This window comes from Tenrec ecaudatus, chromosome 14, assembly GCF_050624435.1.
Source record: "Tenrec ecaudatus isolate mTenEca1 chromosome 14, mTenEca1.hap1, whole genome shotgun sequence".
Classification (NCBI taxonomy): domain Eukaryota; kingdom Metazoa; phylum Chordata; class Mammalia; order Afrosoricida; family Tenrecidae; genus Tenrec; species Tenrec ecaudatus.
In genome coordinates, this window is record NC_134543.1 from 39,941,301 (window position 1) to 39,961,635 (window position 20,335).

The 20,335-nt window shown below is 53.3% G+C and overlaps 1 protein-coding gene and 1 non-coding gene across 2 annotated transcripts in view; one reads left to right on the forward strand and one right to left on the reverse strand.

The window, feature by feature from the left end:
• The first annotated feature begins 626 nt into the window (after positions 1–626).
• RAB15 (RAB15, member RAS oncogene family) overlaps positions 627–20,335 on the forward strand; it is a 30,386-nt gene continuing 10,677 nt past the window's right edge. The window contains exon 1 of the mRNA XM_075531161.1: positions 627–936. Within this exon, the coding sequence (XP_075387276.1) occupies positions 813–936 (124 nt within the window). The 5' untranslated portion in view covers positions 627–812. The remainder of the gene's footprint in view (positions 937–20,335) is intronic.
• On the reverse strand, positions 12,534–12,732 carry LOC142427067 (small nucleolar RNA SNORA74). The gene has a single exon (XR_012779898.1). It is a non-coding gene; the product is annotated as a small nucleolar RNA SNORA74 (small nucleolar RNA).

Here is a 20,335-nt window from a genome sequence, read left to right on the forward strand (position 1 = left end):
GGTACTCTCATGGTGAGCACCTGCGCTACACACCTTAGTCCCCAGAACAGACATTTAATGCACCTCCACAAAAGTTTGCATTTGGAAATGACCCATTGTCTCCCCCAAACCCACCCCCCGCCCGCAAAAAAAATAGGACTGTCAGGGGTGTCGACAGTGACTTGGGGTTTCCGGGGAGCCAGGTGGCTGAGGGAGAAAATTCCAGCATTGCCCTCTGGCTTTCAGGGCGAAGGTGACTTCCAGAGCAGAGCGGTGTTTGAATCCACACCGTGATGCCTGGGCCTTCCTAGGTGGCTCGAGCCAGGTGAGGACCCGTCGCCGTGGAGCCTGGTTGGGGGCCCCGTGGGTGGGGCGGAGTTAGCGGGCCCAGGCTTAGGATGGCCCCGAAAGCCCGGCTTGGCAGAGGTGGGCTGGCGGGGGCCACCCCCACGCCCCTAGGCTGAATGTCCAAGGAATGTTTCCCGACCAGAGTGCCGGGAGAAAGGGGCGGGGAGGGGAGTGGAGGTGGGCCCTTCCCGGCCGGCGCGCCCCCCGCGCGGCGGCTCGCGCGCCCGCCCCTGGCCCCGGCGGTGGCGGCGGCGCCGAGGAAGGGGCGGGCGGGGGCCGGGCCCCGCTCTCTCCTCCCACCGCGGGCGCGCCGGCCGAGCGGCGCCCAGTGGGCTCCGCCGCAGCCGCGCTTCCCCGCACGGAGCTGGCGGGCGAGCGCGCCACCGCCCGGCTTCCTTCCAGCGGGCCCCGGGGGGCGCGGGCCGCGATGGCAGCGGCCGAGCGGGCCTGAGCCCGTCGCCCCCTGACCCCCTCCGGCCCCAGCCATGGCGAAGCAGTACGACGTGCTGTTCCGGTTGCTGCTGATCGGGGACTCCGGGGTGGGCAAGACCTGCCTGCTGTGCCGCTTCACGGACAACGAGTTTCACTCCTCGCACATCTCCACCATCGGTAAGGGCCGGGGGCGCCCCACCCGCTCCTCCCGGGAGGCAGCCCCTCGGGCGAGAGGCTGTGGCTGGCGCGACAGGCCTGGGCGAGGGGCTACCTGTCGGGGTGGGGGTCTCAGGCCGCAGGTGAGTAGGGCTGGGATCGCTCGCTGCACTCTCCCTGGGTAACCTGCTCGGGAAGCTCCGAGAAAGGGGTCAGGTGTAGCCCCCAGGTCTCCTAGCAGGTCGCCACAACCTCCAGCCTGCCAGGCCTGGGTACCCAGAGCTGGGGCCGGCTGTCTCTCAGCTCCTGAAATGACATCTCCTGAGAGGCTCAAGGTGGGGGGGACCGAGTCCCCGAGGTACCCTCAGCACACTAATACCCCAGTATGCACCCAGGCAGGGGGGGGAAGAGGGGAGAAAGGGGAAGGAGGGACCCAAGGGGTCGAATTTCCTGGGCACCTTCACGCAGGTAATCCCCAAGGTGGATCTCCTGGGGGAGGCTAGCTAAGGTGAGAAGCCACAGGGAGCAAGAAGGAGGCTCTGGGCCAGCTGGAGGAAAGCATGAAGCTGGTGGAGGAGGATGGAGGAATGTGGGGCCAGAAGGCTGGCGCGACCCACCGCTCGGAAACATGTGTGATGTGGCAGTGCTGGATCCCCGGGTTAGAGGGCTGGGGTCTGCAGGCATCCCAGACGGGCCTCCCCAGGGCCCTCTGTTCTGGGAGTGAGTTGGTGGCCCCTCTCTCTTCGGGGTCTCTCCCACATCAGTTGTGAAGAGCCCTTCCCTCGGAGGCCAGAGTTGAAGGAACTCCACCCAGCTAACAGGTTCTGGCTTGGTCAGCCCTGGGGCAGCATCTATCTACCCTGCCCATGCCCCTGGGAACAAACACCAGCCCAACTGGAATGCCCAGAGAGGGCCCCAGCATGCAGCTTTCTTTAAACAAAAATGTTTATTGTGCTTTGGGTGAATCAGCTTCCTTTTGAACCTTCCACCCCACCCCCCAGAGGAGAGAGGAGGAGCAGGTTGGGATCATCAGAGCCTCCCTGTTAAGAGGCAGGCTTTGCTGTGAGACAGACTTGGAGCTGTGCCTTTGGGACAGCATGACCTTGAATGTCGCTCCAGCTTCTGAGGTTTGCTTTCCCATCTATACAATGGGTAGGAGTACCCACCGCACAAGCTGTTCTGAGGATTAAATCATTTAACACCGGGCCAGAGACACGGAGTGCCGGATAAATCCGGAACCTTCTTCCTTTGGTTTGGTTTGGGGATCTTGGTTATTATCATTGGAGCGGGGCCCTAATTCTCTTTGTTGACTATCTTCTAGGGCTTTGGGGCCAGGAGAGCTTGCCAGCTGGGGCTGGGTCTCTGGAAGAGAGACAACTCCAAGAGACAGCAAGGGGTGGAGGTGTGGAGCCTTGGTGAAGAGGGAGGCTGCAGGCCTGCAGGGAGGCTCAGGGGAGAGGCCGGAAGGTGGTGCACAGCTTCCCGGCTTGGGGGTTGAGGGAGGGGAGGGAGTGGCTGAGGAGCCAGATGGGGAATGTAGACAGGTTGCAGGCTCGAGGACAAAGGGCAGCAGGCTCCCACATCAGGAAATTTGCCCTGGCAGTTTTGAGAATGGGCTGAGCTAGTTGGACAGGGCGGGGGCTTTCCCCTCAGGACCATGACATGCACCGGGGGGCCCCTGGCCATAGTCCGCATCCTAGGCGGCACCTGACCTGTGTTCTTCTGCCCTGGCTGTTTTCACTCATCCACCCGTTTCAGAAGTGTTTGGGGCTCCTGCTTAATGTTGCGGGCAAGTAGGAGGTGTTCGTCTCCTCTGGGAGACGCACGGCCCCCTTCCTTGCAGAGAGCTGAGAAACCCAGTTTCTCCGATACCAAGATGGCGATTCTGAGCTTCCTGCTTCCCATAAAGAGGGGCCTCGTTCCACATCTCTGATTACCACTCCCTCCTCCGGATGTCACTTCTACCTTATCTTCTCTCTCCTTTGACTCCTCCGTCCTGCTGCATAGGTAAATGCACTCCCTTTACTCGTGGGAAACTCATCAGAAGCCTCTGTGGGGGCAGAGGGAAGCATCGATCGAGTGGGAGTGTGTCTGTCATACCCTCTTCCGCTAGCATATCCAGACCCTGATATTGCTGACCCAAATCCTGAAGATGGGGTTCTTGGACCATGCTACTAGCACCTAGGATTTCGACACTTTTCTCAAAATTCCTCCTCTGCTTCTGATGGCTGGCTCTGCCTTTCCACAGCATGCAGACGGGCGCTTCGTAGTTTGGATTTCGTGGAAGAAAACCTGCCTTTCTTCACACCAGACTTTGACAATCGGTCCCACTGGGTTCCTTAAATGCTCTCTTATTTAAAGCTTGCAGGAGGCTTGTGAGTCTGCCTTTTAGCGTAAACTAAGGCTCACAGGGAAGTAAGCAAGAGTTCCGTGCTGAAGAGAAGCTTTTCCCGTAAATGAAGCAGAGCGTTTCTCCAGGAGATGGGCGGGGGCAGCCAGGTACCAATCAAGGAGTCAAGGGCCAGGGTACTATCATCTCATCCCCATTCACCGACCCAGTCAAAGAAACAGATCCTAAATACTAGACTCAGCGCCGAGACCTGGAGACGCCAAGACACATCATATGCTCAGTCCCTGTGCTCAAGCTGGATGGTCAAAGACACAGTCCTCTACTGTTTTTCGGTTTGTTTGGGATCAGCTGGTTGTCATTAAAGATGCCAGTCCATTTCAATTTTACTTTTCTTCCTCTTCAGCCACTCAGATCACTATTTACGTTTGCAGAATAAGAGATATACAAAGTTGCTGTTTTTTAAGACACACTATCTATGGACCCAACCCATCTCACATTAAATCAACAGCAATAGCCTATTAAACCCTCCAATATATGTGGTTCTCTTTCCACCTCCCTCCCCCTCCATAGCCTATCCCTCCCCTCTCCTTGTTCCCACCCCTGACCCTGGCCCCTCATAGTCATCAAAGCCTTGGAGTTTGGTGTATAAACCATGTTTCTTTTTGCTTTCCCTTATAGTAATATCTTTTACCATGTTGTGAATTGATACTCGGCGCCTTTCCTGGGGACTTCTCTCTCTATTCTTGTTATTTAGTCCTTTGTTTTGTTGTTGAACATATGGAAACCAAGACAGTACACTACACCAACAACTCCTGCAGGTACAGTTGAGTGACGCTGCTCCGTTCTTCAAGTTGTACAGCCGCTCCCACCAATGATCCCTCCATCCTTGACATGATCTCACTGCCCCCTGAGTTTCTGGGCTAACTTTTTTTTTTTTTTTTGAGTTGCTGTGGTCAGTTGAATTACCTAGGGGCTTTTTTTTTTGAGAAGGGGAAACTGAGGCAACTCACCACCCACTGCCAAGACAAGAATTGGGATTCTTGAACCAGGTTGATGTCACTTTAGACAGGCACTTTTGTGATGCACCGTTTAGTCTAAGGACTTAAGAACCCGGAACATTCCAGGAAAAGGCCTATTGGAGAGTGGTCAGGAGACTTCCTTTGTGGACCAGGACACTGCCTCTCCAACATCATAGTCCCTTCTCTTCTAGTTGGCCTGGCAGGTGGGTCTGCCTCTGGCTGGGTGCCCCAGGCATGCACTCCGTCCCCTGGGGCTGTGCTGGCCCCATAGGGGTTAGTGCACAGAGGGGCACTTGGTGCTATCTGTCTACAAGTACTTGCTAACAAGGCTCTTCTTCCTATTACATTAATCGAGCAAAGAAGGGGTGCCATGCATTTTAGGAATATGTCGCATTCCACCTTTCCCTGCCTGTCAGGAGTTCATAATCTAGTTGGGGAGGCAAGACAGGCCAAAAAGGGCTGTTGCCAAAATGAGCTCATGTATATGAAAGCCCTTGGCAAAAGCCCCTTCCAATGTAAGGGATCGATTGTGATCATTATCATTACTGTTAGCAAAGGTCTTATAGTCCCTTTGGGGGCAGGGAGGGGGCACATCTGTCCAAGGTAAATAGCAATGCCAGACATGCTGCTGGGCAGCCAGTAAGTGGGGATGGGACTGTGATGTTGGGGCTTTTGTTACTAGTGCTGGAGGAAGGCTGGGAAGGAGAGCCGCCCAAGGACTAGAATCTTCCCGGAGGGAATGCTGGAGGAGGCCCGCTAGTGTGGGTTGCTCTTCAGTTCCTGTCGGAGGGAGAAGGGAGCAGATGGAGGAACATGGAGAGATGGCAGAGGTGGGAATTCAGTGGGTGGCCATGGGGCTCTGGGCAGTTTAGCTGGAACTCTGGAACAAAAGGTGTTTGTTTGTTTTTAAAGAGAATGAATAATAACATTCCCCTTGCTTCTCTCTCTGTCTCCTAAACCACAAGTACCTTAAGGATGCGACTAAATCTTACTCACCTTTGTTTGCATGGTCCCTGGTACAGGGCTAGGGAACCTTGGGGGCATCATAGTGGGCTCTGAGTTGGATTGCTAACCCCAAGGGCAGCAGTTTGACTCCACCAGCTGCTCTGAGGAGACTTTCTGCTCGCACAAAGATTTACAGTCTTGGAAACCCCAAGGGGCAGTTCTACTCTGTCCTGTGGAATCACTGTGAGTCAATCAACTCAAGGGCAGAAGGAGGTGCAGAGGTAGAATCTATAGGCAGTACAAATGGTTTTCAAGCGTGGCTGCTATCCAAAAGATTTCAGTTCCAGCCAGAAGTGCCTGCAAGCCAGGCCTGGCAGTCTGACCAGCCACCGAAAACCCTGTGGGATTCAGTTCGACTCTGACACGCCTGGGAGCATCGTGAGTTGGAATCCACTTGTTAGCCTCTGCGTTTTTTGTTGTTTCCAGTCCTGAGGCAGGCGCTTTCGGGTCTGACTAAGGAACTCACCTGGAGCCTGAGCAATGGCTTAAAGCAGGGGGTCTCCACCCTTCCTCCTGCCGCTACCCTTTCCTACAATTCCTTAGATTGTGGTGACCCCCAAACCATAAAATTATTTCCGTTGCTACTTCATCACTGTCATTTTGCTACTGTGGTGAATCAGGCGACCCCTGGGAAAGGGTCCCCACCCACAGGTTGAGAACCGCTGGCTTAAAGGGCTTGGCTTGGGGAACAACATAGTGCAAATGGCACTTGCTGCAGTGGCTGGATTATGGTGCTGGTGAAGGACTTTGGAAGCACCCCTGACTGCCAAAAGAACAAACAAATCTGTCTCGGCAGAAGCACCACCAGAAGGCAAAGATGGTGAGCCTTTGTCTCCTGCACTTTGGACCCCTTCCCAGGAGAGACCAGTCCCTTTGGAAGGACAGCGTGCTGGCTAATGTGGAGGGGCAGTGGAATAGAGCAAGGCCCGCGGTGGCAGGAATGACCATGAACGTGACCGTTGTGAGGACGGTGCAGGACTGGGCGCTCTTTCTACCTGTTGTACTTAAAATCCTTGTGAGTCAGAATCCATTCAAAACCTCCTAACAAGGTCAACAATGCTGTGTCTGGAGGAGGGATTTGTTAGAATCTGAGGGCTGGAAACCAGTCAAGGAGCCTCTGAGCTGGTTCCTCCGCTGACATCCACTTCTCCCCCCAACTCCCCCCACCCGCTTATGATACCAAGCCCAAGCTCCACACTGTTTCCTGTCTTGTTTCCTTCCAGACAGGGTGGGAAGGGGCACAAACCAATCAACTTGGCAAACTTCCGAGGGTCTCACGGAACCCAGGCTGGGGGAGAATGAGCTACGTGGACATTTTCTTTGGGGCCCGTGTGCTCCCCTCCCCTTGTGTGTAGGGTGGCAGATGGCCAGGAGTGAAGGGGCTGCCCAGGAGTTGGTTTCCTCCGTCCTGCACTGTCCTTGGCCTTCCCAGAGCCTGGTCTCTGGACCTTTTGCTTTCAAGGCTGCCCCCTTGGTGCCAAGGCTGCTCTGTGGTCTTGTGGCAATCCGGTCTGACTGGTTGGATACAGGCACCTTGGAGGTTGCTTTCTCTGGGTTGCTGCCCCAGTGTCACCTTTCTCAGGAAGTGCTGTTAGCTCAGGCTGCTCAGCTGAAGGACTCAGCCGAGGTAACTGAGGGGGAGGGAGCCAGCTGTGGAAGGACACGGGGTGAGCTGTGAGGATGGTATTGAGTGACCTAATAAGAGGCTACAGCTTGGTCCAGGGGTCCTCAAACTTTTTAAACGGGGCCAGTTTACCGTCCCTCAGACCCATTGGAGGGCCGGACTATAGTTTAAAAAAAAAACTATGAACAAATTCCTATGCATACTGTACATATCTTATTTTAAAGGAAAAAGCAAAATGGGGCAAAAACACGTGGTGGGCCAGATGAATGTCCTCAGCGGACCACATGTGGCCCGCGGGCCATAGTTTAAGGACCCCTGCCTTGTTCCCACAGGTCTCAGAGGCTGAGGTGCTGTGATGTGATGTGAGCCTCAGCCCCTGTGGTAGGCCTCGTCTACCCCTGTGCCCAAGGCCCTACAGGCTAAGAATGGAAATGGCAGGCAGACAGACGGGCATTCCCCACTTCCTGACTAGGTCTGTGACCCTATGGACTTGATTTACCGTCTCCTCGTCTGTAAATGACTTTTATAAAGGCTGTTTGTTGTGAGGATCGCACAGGCCGGCGGGGGTGCTCTGAGGTGCTGCTAAGTTAGCTCTGCTCGCCAGAGCGGAGCGTGACCTGGTGAAGAACAGAACACAACACCGGCTTTTGTGGCCTCACGGGCGTTGCTGTGCGTGAGTTCGTGGCTGCAGCCCCCTGTGTGATCTGTCACATCTAGCGTCTTCCTCCTTTTGACTGCCCCTCTCCCACACATGATGTCTTTCTCCAGCAGCTGGTCACTCTGACAGACAGCGGGTCCAAAGTAAGCGAGGGAAGGCGCACCATTTGGCATGGCTGCAGTATGTGTCAATGTGGCTGGACCATGACCCAGTGGATTGGAAGTTGTGTAACCATCCCCGTTGGCCTGACAAGGGCTCTTCCAGAAGACTATGGAAAAATACAACCAGAAGGCTATGGAATTTTGGGTTTTTTTAAAAAAATCATTTTATTGGGGGCTTGTATAACTCTTATCACAATCCAGACATCCATCCATTGTGTCAGCACATTTGTAGATTTGTTGCCCTCATCATTCTCAAAACATTTGCTTTCGACTTGAGCCCTTGGTATCAGCTCCTCATTTTTCCCGCTCCCTCCCCACCTTACCTCCCTCACAAACCCTTAATAATTTACAAATTATTATTTTGTCATGTCTTACACGGTCTTGATGTCTCCCCTCACCTGCTTTTCTGTTGTCCACCCCCCAGGGAGGGGGTTATAGCTAGATCATTGTGATTGGTTCTCCCCTTCTACCTCATTATTGGTCCTGAGGGGTTTATCTGTCCTAGATTCCCTGGGTTTCCAGTTCTTGTCTTTACCAGACATCCTCTAGTCTAGCCGGATTTGTAAGGTAGAATTGGGATCATGGTAGTGGAGGGGGAGGAAGCATTAAAGAACTAGAGGAAACTTGTATGTTTCATTGGTGCTATACTGCACCCTGACTGGCTCGTCTCCTCCCCGTGACCCTTCTGTAAGGGGATGTCCAGTTTCCTACAGATGGGCTTTGAGTCTCCACTCTGCACTCCCCCTTATTCACAATGATATGATTTTTTTGTTCTTTGATGCCTGATACCTGATCCCATTGACACCTTGTGATCACACAGGCTGGTGTGCCTCTGCCATGTGGGAGTTTGTTGCTTCTCAGCTAGATGGCTGCTTGTTTATCTTCAAGCTTTTAAGACTCCAGATGCTATATCTCTCGATAGCCAGGCACCATCAGCTTTCTTCATCACATTGCTTATGCACCCACTTTGTCTTCAGCAATCGTGTCAGGAAGGTGAGCATCATGAAAGATCATGGACCTTTTTAATGCCCTTTTTGGAAGCTTGCGCTTACTCAGTGATAATGGATTCATTCCCAGGGTGCGATCAGCCAATCAACGGTGGGGGAGTTAGAGTGGGGTGCAATACCCTTGAGGCAGGCCACAGCCCTGATCTGCTAGAAGGGGTGTTTCCCTGGGGTATGAACTGCATTACCTTTCATCTTACAAGAAACAAAGGGAGACCCTGGTGAGCAGAGAAGGAGGGACCTGCTTCCATGAAGGGAGAAAAGCTGCCAGCGCAGCCCAGCCTTTCGACCCAGAGCTCCTGCCGAAAACCCCTACACCCAGGGGAAGCTCGGTGCCAAGGAACATGGAGATCTTCGAGGAATGCCAGCCTACCAATGCTGGGAAGGGAGGCAGACCTTCCTCCTAGGCGGTGAGCTGACAGAGGGAGAAAACCTTCCCCTGGGGTGGCTCGCTGTGCGTCGGAGCGGAGGAATTTCTGCTTCCTAGAGCCTTCCACCTGGGGTCTTTCTTTCAGCGGCATCTGCTCACGAAGGCATCATCCTCCCCTTCAGGAATGTGTGGCTACAGTGCTCCTAAGACAGATCTGTCTTTTTACTTATTTTTTAAATTCTTCATATTGTGAGTTAGGCAGGGTTTACGTTTCAGATCATCATTTTTGTGTTCAGCAATTTGGTTAACTTCTCAAAACTCCCAACCGTTTGTTCTCCCCTCCCCTCCTTTCATGCCTTCCTCCTGTAGAACAGTATTTCCCCTTGGTCTTAGCTGACACCTATCCGGCCTCTAGCCTGTCTGCTTCCTCTCCTTTCCCTGCCCCTCTAGCCCCTGGTAACCATCAACGTTCTTTCGGTATGAAAAACCCTTCTCTGTACAAATGTGCTCGACACAATGGATAGATGGATGGATTGTGATAAGAGTTGTATGAGCCCCAATAAAATGTTATTTTTCAAAAAAAGGAAAATTGTATTTGCAATGAAGAAGCCATTGGTTTTGTAAAATTTGAAGAAGAAAAATCCAACGCTTCTCTTTGATTTTTCTTCTTTTATAACAATGGTCTCATGCACTATTTGTCCTTTTGTGACTGACTAATGCCCTCTAACGCCATCCATGTCATGAGACGTTTCACGGTTTCATCAGCATTCTTTCATGATGAGGAGCATTGTGTGTACGGACCAGTCTGTGTGTTGATTCTCCTACGGGTGGGCATCAAAGTGGTTTGCATCTTCTTGCTCCTGTGAATGGTGCCGCGATGGACGTGGGCATGCGTCGAGCTACGTGTCCTCGGGCTCTTCTTCTTTGGGGCGGACACCAGGGCGAGGCATTGCCGGGCCTATGCTGTTTCTGCCCCAGCTGTTGGCGGGAGCACTGTACTGTTCTCCACAGCCGCTGCACACTTTTACAGTCCTGCCAGCAGTGGATTCAGGCTCCAATCTCTCGACACCCTCTCCAGCAGGGGTTATTCTCTGGGATTTTTGGACTTTGCTATCCATTCTAGTATGAGGTGATATCTCAGTCTTTTAAAAAAAATCATTTTACTGGGGGCTCACACAACTCTTATCACAATCAATTGTGGAAAGCACATTTGTACATTGTTACCCTTATCATTCCCAAAACATTTGCTCTCCACTTAAGCTCCTGGCATCAACTCCTCATTTTTACCCCTACCTCTCCTCTCCTTCCTCCCTCATGGACCCTTGATAATTTATAAATTATTATTTTGTCCTATCTTACACTGTCCGACATCTCCCTTCACCCACTTTTCTATTGTCTGTCCCCCGGGGAGGAGGTTATATGTAGATGCCTATAATCGATTCCCCCTTCCTACCCTGCCCTCCCTCCACCCTCCCGGTATCGGCACTCGCACGACGAGAGCTCAGTCTCGTTTTGATCTGCATCACTGGGACGGTTAGTGATCTTGAGCAAGTCTTCATGTTTGTTGGCCGCCTTAATGTCTTCTTTGGCGAACTGTCCGTTCACATCCTCTGCCATTTTCAATTTGTTCATTCTTTCAGCCGTCCACAGCATGTTGAACACATGTACTCCTCACTCACCTGTGCAGTCGTTTGCATTTTAAGACAATAATGACAAATCTACCACCTGACTATGCTGCACATCAGCGCTGTCTCTCTGGCAAGAAGAATGCCGGGTCTGAGGTAAGGGCAGCGCTGATGGGAGTGATCAAGCTTTTGGGTTGGTTTGGCTGGACCACGTTCCCCTGTAATTTGGCAGTGGCGGCATGATATAATGCCGTTATGTAACAGTGTGGTCCTCTATTTTGTGACTGGATGTGATTACCCCCCTTTTTTGCAGAACACCAGACTTCATGGAATGACCCGATCTTAGAGCTGTGGTGGTATAGTGGTTACATGTTGGGCTGCTAACAGCCAGGTCAATCGTTCAAAACCACCAGCCGCTCCTCTGGAAAAAGACGAGGCTGTCTACTTCCATAAAGTGTTACAGTCTTAGAAACCCACAGGGGCAGTTCTACGCAACCAGTGAGTCAGCAGTGAGTCTGGCTTGAGTTTGGGGCCTATTCTTCACCAGCACCATTGGTGGGGTCACCTAGACTAAGGGACGTAAGGACTTGGCAGAGCCCTCGATAAAATGCTAATTGTTACCGTGTTGGTCTTTCTAGCTCCTAACAATGTTGTGGAGACAAACCAACCGCAGATACGGTACCCTGAGGTCACTGTGCCCATTATGCACATACCCAGCATGTGACACTATTCCCTGAACACCCATTAAGTGCCGGGCGCTGTACTTGGAGCTGGGGCTACAGCAGTGAACACAGCAGATGGAAATCAGGGAGCTTGCAGTCCAGGGAGCCCCGAGTTGGCTCTGTATCTCAGTTCCTTTCGAGTGTTAGCACTTCTCTGTGTGCTGACAGTACCTGTCAGTAAAAGGGGAGTGTGGGAGGACCGAGAGGCAGGCAGGCGCCCTGACAGGAGGGGGTGGATCTGCATCAAGGGTATGCCAGGTGTCACTGTCAGACCTCCAGTCCTTCTCCTCACCCAGACACAAGCCAGAGGTGCCCTCCGACATTGGGCATTGGAGACCTGCCCACTCATCTGCAGGTGCACCCCCGGGGTTGAACACCCCCTCCTCGCCCCCCTGCAGGCCCTGCATTCTGTTCGTTCTCTCCCTCCATCCTCCCCCCACCCCCCGACAGGTTGGTGAGGATCTTTGAAAAATCAATATTTGGCCATTACTCTTCTACGTCACCAGTATTTCTCTGAGTGTCGTCTTCTGTAATCTAATATTCGAGCCCGTTTCCTTGTAAAACTGCCAGTTTCCTGTGTGGGGCTTTGAACTCTCTGTGACTCTTCTGCTTTGTCATTGTGTGTGGCCAAGGGGGACACAGGGATTTCTGGACATTTAGTTCCTTGCCACTGGCTCATCAACCCTATTTGAAAGTTGGGGAAACTGAGGCCAGAAAGAAGTGAGGACTCAGATTGTTCATGCCCCGGTGTCTTCAGGGCGGTGCTTCTCAGCCCTCCTGATGCCGAGACCCTTGCACACAGCTCCTCATATGGTGGTGAGCCTCCCCCACCATAAACTTATTTTCATTGCTGCTTCATCACTGTCGTTTTGCTACTGTTATGAGTCAGGTGACCCCTGTGAAAGGGTCCTTTGATCCCCAAAGGGGTCGCGACCCACAGGTTGAGAACCGCTGCTCCAGACTGATGCTGGGGCCCTTCCTCAGGTTGCCAGGTTTAGCCTCCCCTGTGAGTCACAGGCAGGGGGCTTCGGGGTTAAGAGGGGTGTGCCTCTGTGGCGGGAGATATCTTTTTTTTTTTTTAATGTTTGCATCCAGACTAGGACCAGCTCCACAGGAGGAGTCGCTCCTCTCTCGAAGGTGCAAAATGCTGCCCAGAGGTTATGCGACCACAACACGAACACAGTGATGGAGCCAGACCTCCCTGGGCAGCGCTTGTTCTTCCAACAGTGTAACGCTGTCCCAGGCATTGTGTTAGCCTGGACAGCTGACAACCGCTGGGGTGCGGGAGATACCTTTACCCAACCCTGGAGGGGAGGTGGGGGCCTGTGCCTGAGGAGGCGGTGGGCCGCCTTTGGGGATATGCTCTGAATGCTGTCCTCTCCTCTGTCTTTGCTGCAAGTGAGTGGCTTTGATGAACAGAAGTTTATTTTCTCACAGTTCAGGACGCTGGGGGTCAGAATCGGGGCACTGGCTCTAGGGGAAGGCTGTTCCTCTGTCAGCTATGAGGGGGGTGTGTGTGTGTGTGTGTGTGTGTGTGTGTGTGTGTGTGTGTGTGTCCTGTCAGCTCTGAAGTGGGTGGGTGGGTGGTGGTGGTGGTGGTGATGGTGGTGTGTGTGATCTCTCTGTCAGCTCTAAAGTAAGTGGGTGGTGGTGGTGGTGGTGGTGGTGGTGTGTGTGAGATCCTTGTCTCCTTTGGCTTCTGTAGCTGTGTTCTTCCATTCTTGGACAATCGTCATGTGGTGTCCATCTTCCCCACCTGTGAGAACTCAGAGGTGATCAGCTTTAGGAATACTTGAACCTGATACGGCCTCATGACCTATTTCCAAATGGGTGCATATCCCCAAGGGACACAATGCAGCCCATACACCGTCTTAGTCATGTGGGGGGACTCCAAAAGTTCATGGGAAAATGAAATTAGAATACAAAATTAACAAGATAGACTGATTATCCAACATAAGCCCCATTGTGTGTAAGGGATGCCACCAGCCATTTACATCCCCAAAGAACTGAGGGGCCTGGAATTTCAACTCTGTCCGGGAAGCCTTTTTTACATTATTGATTGAAGAAAAATGGATGCCCTTAAAGATTTCTTAAGATTAGGAAACAAAAAGCAGCCAGAAAGAGCCAGATCAAGACTGTGGAGTGGATGCCTAACGATTTCCCTTCAAAACGCCTGCAAACTTGCCCTTGATTGATGAGAAGAATCAACAGGAGCATTGTCATGTCGTGGCGGAGAAGGACTCTTCTGGTAAAGCTTTGGCTTACTTTTTCACAACATTCTCATTATAAGCAGATTCTATCTTTCTTTGACCCTGCAGAAAGCCAACAAGCAAAAATGCCTTGCGCGTCCCCTAAAGAGCTGTGGTTGTGACCTTTGCCCACAACCAGCCCACTTTCACTTTGGACCACTTCTACCTCTTGGTAGCCATTGCTTTTAATTGTGCTTCATCTTCAGAATTACATTGCACGGTTCATCTCCCAAGAAATGCTGCAGCATCTTGATCCCACTTGGCTAAAATTTCCATCAGAAGCTCTGCTCCATCTACCGCTGATCTGGGTGCACCAGTTTTAGGACCCTTGGAGCAGAATTGTGTGTTCCACTTTAATTTTTCAGTCAGGATTGTGTAAGCCGAACCAATCGAATGGTCTATTGTGTCGACTGAATTGTAGGTCCTCTTCAACTGGAGCTCAAACAGGATTAGTTGTTTTTTCTTCCCTTCAAAATTGATGGTCCCTCTCCATGGGCTCCATCTTCAACATCGTCTTGTTCCGTCTTAAAACAAGTTATCCATTTGTAAGTTGTGGGAGTTTTTTGGAGCATTGTCCCCATAAACTTTTTGTAAAACATCGGTGAGTTCACCTATTCTTCTACCCAACTTCACCATTAATTGGATATTTGTTCTTGCTTCAATTTTAGCAGAGGTCACATTGCCCTGACAGGGGTTCTCTTTGCATTGAGATGTCTTAGCCTTCTCAGTGCCTCAGCATAGATCTGGTTCAGACAGGTTACAACAAAACACTTTGGAATCTGTGCGTAGTTTTTCCACGAACTCTTGAAAATGCATTTACTCCGTGACCAAAGAACGAGGCTCTGTAGAGATCTGTTGTCTTCAAAGTGTGGCTCACTGCCTAATCTCTCTTTCTTGATCAACGTTCTCTCTCCACCGATCTTTTCTGTCCCGACTTTACTGTACTGACTTCATTGATTGACCCGCAGGCTCATTTATTCTTCCCCTTAATTGGCTGTGTTGAGTGAATGTCTGCCTTGCCGTCTGAAAGCTCACAGTACAAGTTGGAGAGTTAGGCACCCAAATCAGCAGCTGGAATATTACATGAGAAGGACGTCTAAATCCGCTGGTGTCGCGGAGTAGTGACCAGTTCCTCCTGGGGAAGTTGATGAAGGCTTCAGAGACAGTGACATTGAGTGGGGCTTTGAAGCCTGAGGAGGGCTCCCTAGAGACAAGGACATGCGGGGGTAGGCACACACTGCCTCTCCCAGGGAGCAAGTGCTGTGCGAAACACCTCAGATTTGGGGTTGTTACTCTTCCATCTTGTTGGGGCTAGTTGGTAGTGGCCAGGTCATGATCAAACCAGCTTCAATCCAACCAGACCCTTGCTGGGAGTTTGTTGACTCTCTTGTTGGCTTTGCTGACTCTGTGATGCAGCTAGAGGCTCTATTCCTCCCAAGATGCTTGCGCCGAAGGCCCCAAGCCCTGGTCTCTTCCTGCCAAACCTTCTGTTGGTTAGTAGACCCAAGAGAAGGAGGATGGAGAAGTCAGTGGTTAGTAGCCTGGCAGGTCATGGCTGACCCATCAATGCCCGCTGACTGTCCGGAACCTGGCTCAAGGAGGGGAGTCATGGAGCCAGGGGTTTGCAGAGGGATGCCCGGCAGGGAGAGGCACAGTTCACTGGGCCACACTGCACATGTCACTGAGGTTCTCTGGGTGGGGGTGTTGCGTACAAGGCAGTCGAAAGCAGCAGTAGAATGTTTGGAAATGTTCTATAGGCAGATTATTGACAGTATTGTGTCTGGAGTGGCGTGCTGTGCACTACCTATTGATCCAGGGCCTTGAGATTGCATCAGAAAGTGAGGGCTTGGGGCTCAGATCTTTGCCTGCTGATGTGTGAGACGTTTCTTGGTGCGTTTTCCAGGTCAGAGCCCCCAAACAACACACACACTGGTGAAAGTGAGACCCTTGTGAGGCCCAGGAGAGGGAGGGAGCGTACTGTAACAGAGGGTGGAAGAATGTCTGTCTGTCTGCCTTTTCTCTTCAGGAACTAGGAGCTTGGCTGAAATGTGTTCCTGCTTTAGGGGAGCATGTGGTCTTCTGCCTGCCGGGTCCTCTTCCCTCACATCTTCTCCCTGCAGGTACCTTTTTGCCCTTCAGGACCCAGCTCCAACCAAGGCCACCTCCTTGACGATCCTACTGACTAGCGGAACGGAGTTTGTCCCTTGACCTCCTCACGGTACTCCACCATCAGCCTGCTTTGCCTTGTGAACTCCCTCACTCTCAGAAACGACCTCCTTGTTAATGAACTTATTTCTCATCTGCCTTTCCTACCGGGAAGGAAGCTCTCTAAGGGCAAGGACATTGGTCCGTTGGTCACTCTGTCCCAGCACCTCATAGGCACCCTGCGATCGTCTGTGTGGATAACAAAGGAATGACCAGATGAAGTCTCTCTCTCAGGGGGACGCGCGCATCGCATCGGTTTCCTGGCACATGAGAGGCGATGGGACGCTCACTGTGTCACACGCAGGCGCATTTTGGTGACAAGAAGAAAGGGAGCTGTCTGAAAGGGGTGCACCGTCTCCGGGAACTCTGAGCTGTTCTGCTTGAAGCTCAGAGAGAAGGAGCCAAATAGATGCCCCCATGACCCCTGGGTGAGTGGGGTCCTGTTTGGGTTATGCTCAGACAAGAGGTAATGTTTTTTGGAGTAAGGTTCATGTTGCCTGTCATTTAACGCCAGCCCTGGAATAAGATGATGCCCATGTGCAGCCAGGCTGCTGGCGTGACCTTTCCCAAGGCTCTGGAGCAGGGAACGAACATTTACTAGGACTCTCCTGTTGAGGCGCAGGTTCCATCCAGCCCAAGGGGGGCAGGGTTTGACTGGGGAACCTTCCACGCTCAGAGCAGCTGGGGTCCCGGGTTTCCAAAAAGCAATCCTTCAAGATTTTGTGTGAAGGTGGTGGCCTTCAGGGTCATCCTGGCCCCCATGTCCCCACTTAGCTGTTCATGATGAGGCTCTGTTTGTGTCCAGAAAGAGGCAGGAGGAATGGGCATGTCCAGTGGTCTTGTGGGTGGACACCTGAATTGGGACCTTCCTTTCCTGTGCTCTGGAGGGTAAATCAGGCTCAGAGCCCAGGCCAGGGCGCCTCTTTCATTCCTGCTTCCCATCCCCCCCAGAGAAATGTCAGGCCATGCTGACTCATGCCTGTGTGGAGAGCACCTGCCTGGGCGCACCTCTCCCCCAGACAGAGGCCAGCACGGGGGACAGTCCTGTGGGGCTGCAATTCTAAAAGAGGGGAAAAGCTGTCAGCATGTTTTCCATCAAACAGGCTGCGAGTCGCCAGATAGAAGCCACAGGGCAGTAGCCAGTGGCAGGTTGGAGGCCAAGACAAGTGTCCACCTCTCCATCCCCCCGCCCCCTACTGCCTACAGAGGATATTTGTGTGGCTTCTTTATCTCGAGCCCTCTCCTGGGTTTTGTCTCTGAGCAGTGCTCTCCTCCGGCTTCTTCTCCTCACGGGCCCCTCTGCTCTTAGGAGGTCAGTGGCATGATGGGTTTCCTGGTAACTCTTTTGGCTGAGAGGAGGGGGTTCTGCCTTGAAATGCTTCCTTTAGGGTGGTGCACTTGGGGGACCACCTCCCCCAGGTCCTGCCTGTCCCTAAAGGGAGTTTTGAGGCTGGCTCAGGGTAACCCCTTGGGAGGTGACCTGGTCCCACAGGAAGCCACATGCCCAGCATATTTCTGCTTTCCTCTCGCGGGAGGGGTTGGGAGCATCCCTGGGGCCTGTGCTCTGTAACTGGAGACAAGGCGGCCCCAGGGATGGGGTGTCTGCCTTGGGTTTCAGGTGCATTACATTGTTCCCTGTTGTGGAGTCTCATTGCTGAAGAAAAGGCTCAGATCACGGTCCTGGGGCTGTGGTGGATCACAGTGATACCACTTGGCGCCCAGAGCAGACCTCTTTCCACTGAAGTGGGTGGCACCCTATAGGTTGCCTGGATTAACCCATGAAATACTGGCTGCAGAGACGGCTGGTCTCTGACAAGCACACCCTAGCTTTCTAGAATCCTCCCCTGGTGTGCGTCTTGGTTAGGCAGGTGTGACATCATTGGTTTCTTGGTAAACGGGGGGCCATCTGAGCTCTGCCGTGCCTACGTGTTCTCTCTTGGTTGATATACTGAGGGTTATGCTGGCTCGTCGGCTCCCTTCCGTGCCTTGTCCCCTGTCCTCCTCCGTCCCTTCCTGCTGTCCAGAGCTCCTCGCCTGCCCCAGGCTGTGACCTTGGGTTCTCGAATGTGTCCTTCCCTAAGGGAGACCCCTATGTCTTCAAGCCAAACCCAACCCACCGCCATCGAGTTGATCCTGATGCCTGGTGACCCTGAGGACAGAGTTTGGAGCCCTGGTGGCAGTGGCACAGTGGTGGTGCATTGGGCTGCTAACCTCAAAGTCAGTGGCTCGAAACCACCAGCTGCTCTGCAGGAGAATGACAGAGCTTTCTACTCCCGTAAAGAGTTACAGCCTCGGACACCCACAGAGCCATGCTCCCTCATCCTAGAGAGTCACTGGGACCTGGGATTAGCTTGATGGCAGTGATGTTTTGTTTTATAGGACAGAGGAGGACTGCTCCACAGGGTTTCTGAGACGAACTCTCGAGGGGGCAGACAGTCCTGTCTTGCTCTGTGGAGCGTGGTTGGCCCATGTGCGCTGCCAACCTCGGGGTTAGCAGGCCAACACCAACACCGAACCCGCGTACCCGCCACTCTGCCCAATTGCAGCCTTCATGTCTCAGCCAAAGCCTCACCAAACCCCACACTCGCGGGCAAACGTTAGCCCCATTTGACAGACGAGGAAACTGAGGCAGAGACATGGCTCTCCCCTAACACCCACCCAAATGGTCGGCGGTAAAAACAACGGAAACCGAACTCGGCCCATCCTGGCAGCACCTCCTCACTGCTTCGCAGGGCGTCCCTGGAGGCGGACAGTGACGGGTGGTCTTCACCGCGGCTGTAAGCACCACCCGGTGCCAGCCCCAGGCAGGAGACTTAGGGACACAGTGTGTGCCCTGTGTGTCGGCCCCCTCTCCCATCCCTGGGCCGCCGAGGAAGACCTGTCTGACAGTTGAATTGGCACTGTCCTGCAGGGCTCCGGGCAGTGGCCCGGCTGTAGCAGGGAGCCCTGGCTGTGCTGTGTGTGGAAGGGCAGCACCGGGCAGTGGTACCCCAAGCTGTTTCCTTAGCAGTTCCCCCTGCCAGTGTGTGGGAGGTCTTCCTGGGAGACGCAGCCCCGGTAGTGGTGGAGGCAGCCGCCTTTCCCTTGCTCTGGGCCCGGGATGGTTCCTGCGATTGATTCAGTACTTCAGCTCCTAACTTGTGGGATAGCCACCTGATGCTGGTACTGCGGCGGCCCTGCGATCAGGATTACAAAATCCATTTGAAAACTGTCTGTCCACCCTTCACGGAGTAGTGCTTACAAGGCAGGCTGCTCGCTGTAAGGTCAGCAGTTTGAAACCACGTTGGGAGCAAGGTGGGGCTTTCTACTTCTGTGAAGAGTTAGAGGTCAGGAACTCACAGGGGCCGTGCTGCCCCGTCCTCCAGGGTCACTGAGTCAGGGCTAACTTGACGACGGTGCGTCTGTATGAGTGTTGAGTTTCAGGCACTGTGTTCGGGGCTGTGGGTGCTAGGTGCTGTGGAGCCTCATTTTGACCCCTAGTGGCCCTACGTGCCAGGGTGGAACTCCCTATAGGCTTTTCTGAGCTGTAACCTTGACAGAAGCAGATTGCCAGCTCTTCCTCCTGCAGGGTCCCTGGGTGGATTCAAACCACCCACCTCCTAGTTAGCAGGTAAGCACTACACCACGGTGCCACCAGGGCTCCTTAAACACCTAAACCTGCTGCCATCGGGTCAATGCTGACTCATAGCGACCCTCTGTGGGTTTCTGAGACGGTGACAGTTTACGGGAGTAGAGAGCCTGGCCTCTTCCCACGGAGCCGCTGGCAGTTTCAAACTGCTGACCAGGCAGATCGCAGCCCGATGTGTAACCCCACACCATCGGTCAGGGCTCCTTTAGAAGACACAAATAAAGGAGCCGGAGACGCTCTTTTAGGAATCTTCGCCCCCAGCTCCTACAGGTGAAGCTTCGTGCCTGCCTGCTGGAGCTATAATAGGAGGGGGTGGTCAGGCTGTGACTCACGAAGCCACCCCCAGGCTTAGGTTCCGCTCAGGAAAGTGGGCTGTGTGGTGAGGGTTCCCAAAAGCCGGACCCAGAATTTGAGGTCCGGTGTGGGCCCCTCGCTGCCCTGGGCGCCACCTCCCCCACCAGCATGCTAGCCATCCTAAGGCATCTCTGCCCCTCTCTGAACGTCTGCCTGCTGCAGGCGGCTCTCACGACCAACCAGCGAGTCCCTCTGCCCTGTCGGGGGAACCAATTTGATGGGCTTAGTCAACCTCTGCACACCTGTTGCTCAGCTCACCAGGGAGCCCGCTGCTGGGCCTCCTTTGAGTCCCCTGTCTCTCCCAGTCCCGCCTCACACAAAAACACACTGCACTGAGCCCAGCTGCCCTTTGGGCTGGGCAGTCTGAGCTTGGCAGAGGCGGTGATGGACACATCTGGAGGGCGAGAAAGCTAAGAGCTGCTTTCTTTGGGAGATGCCCTGGTCTT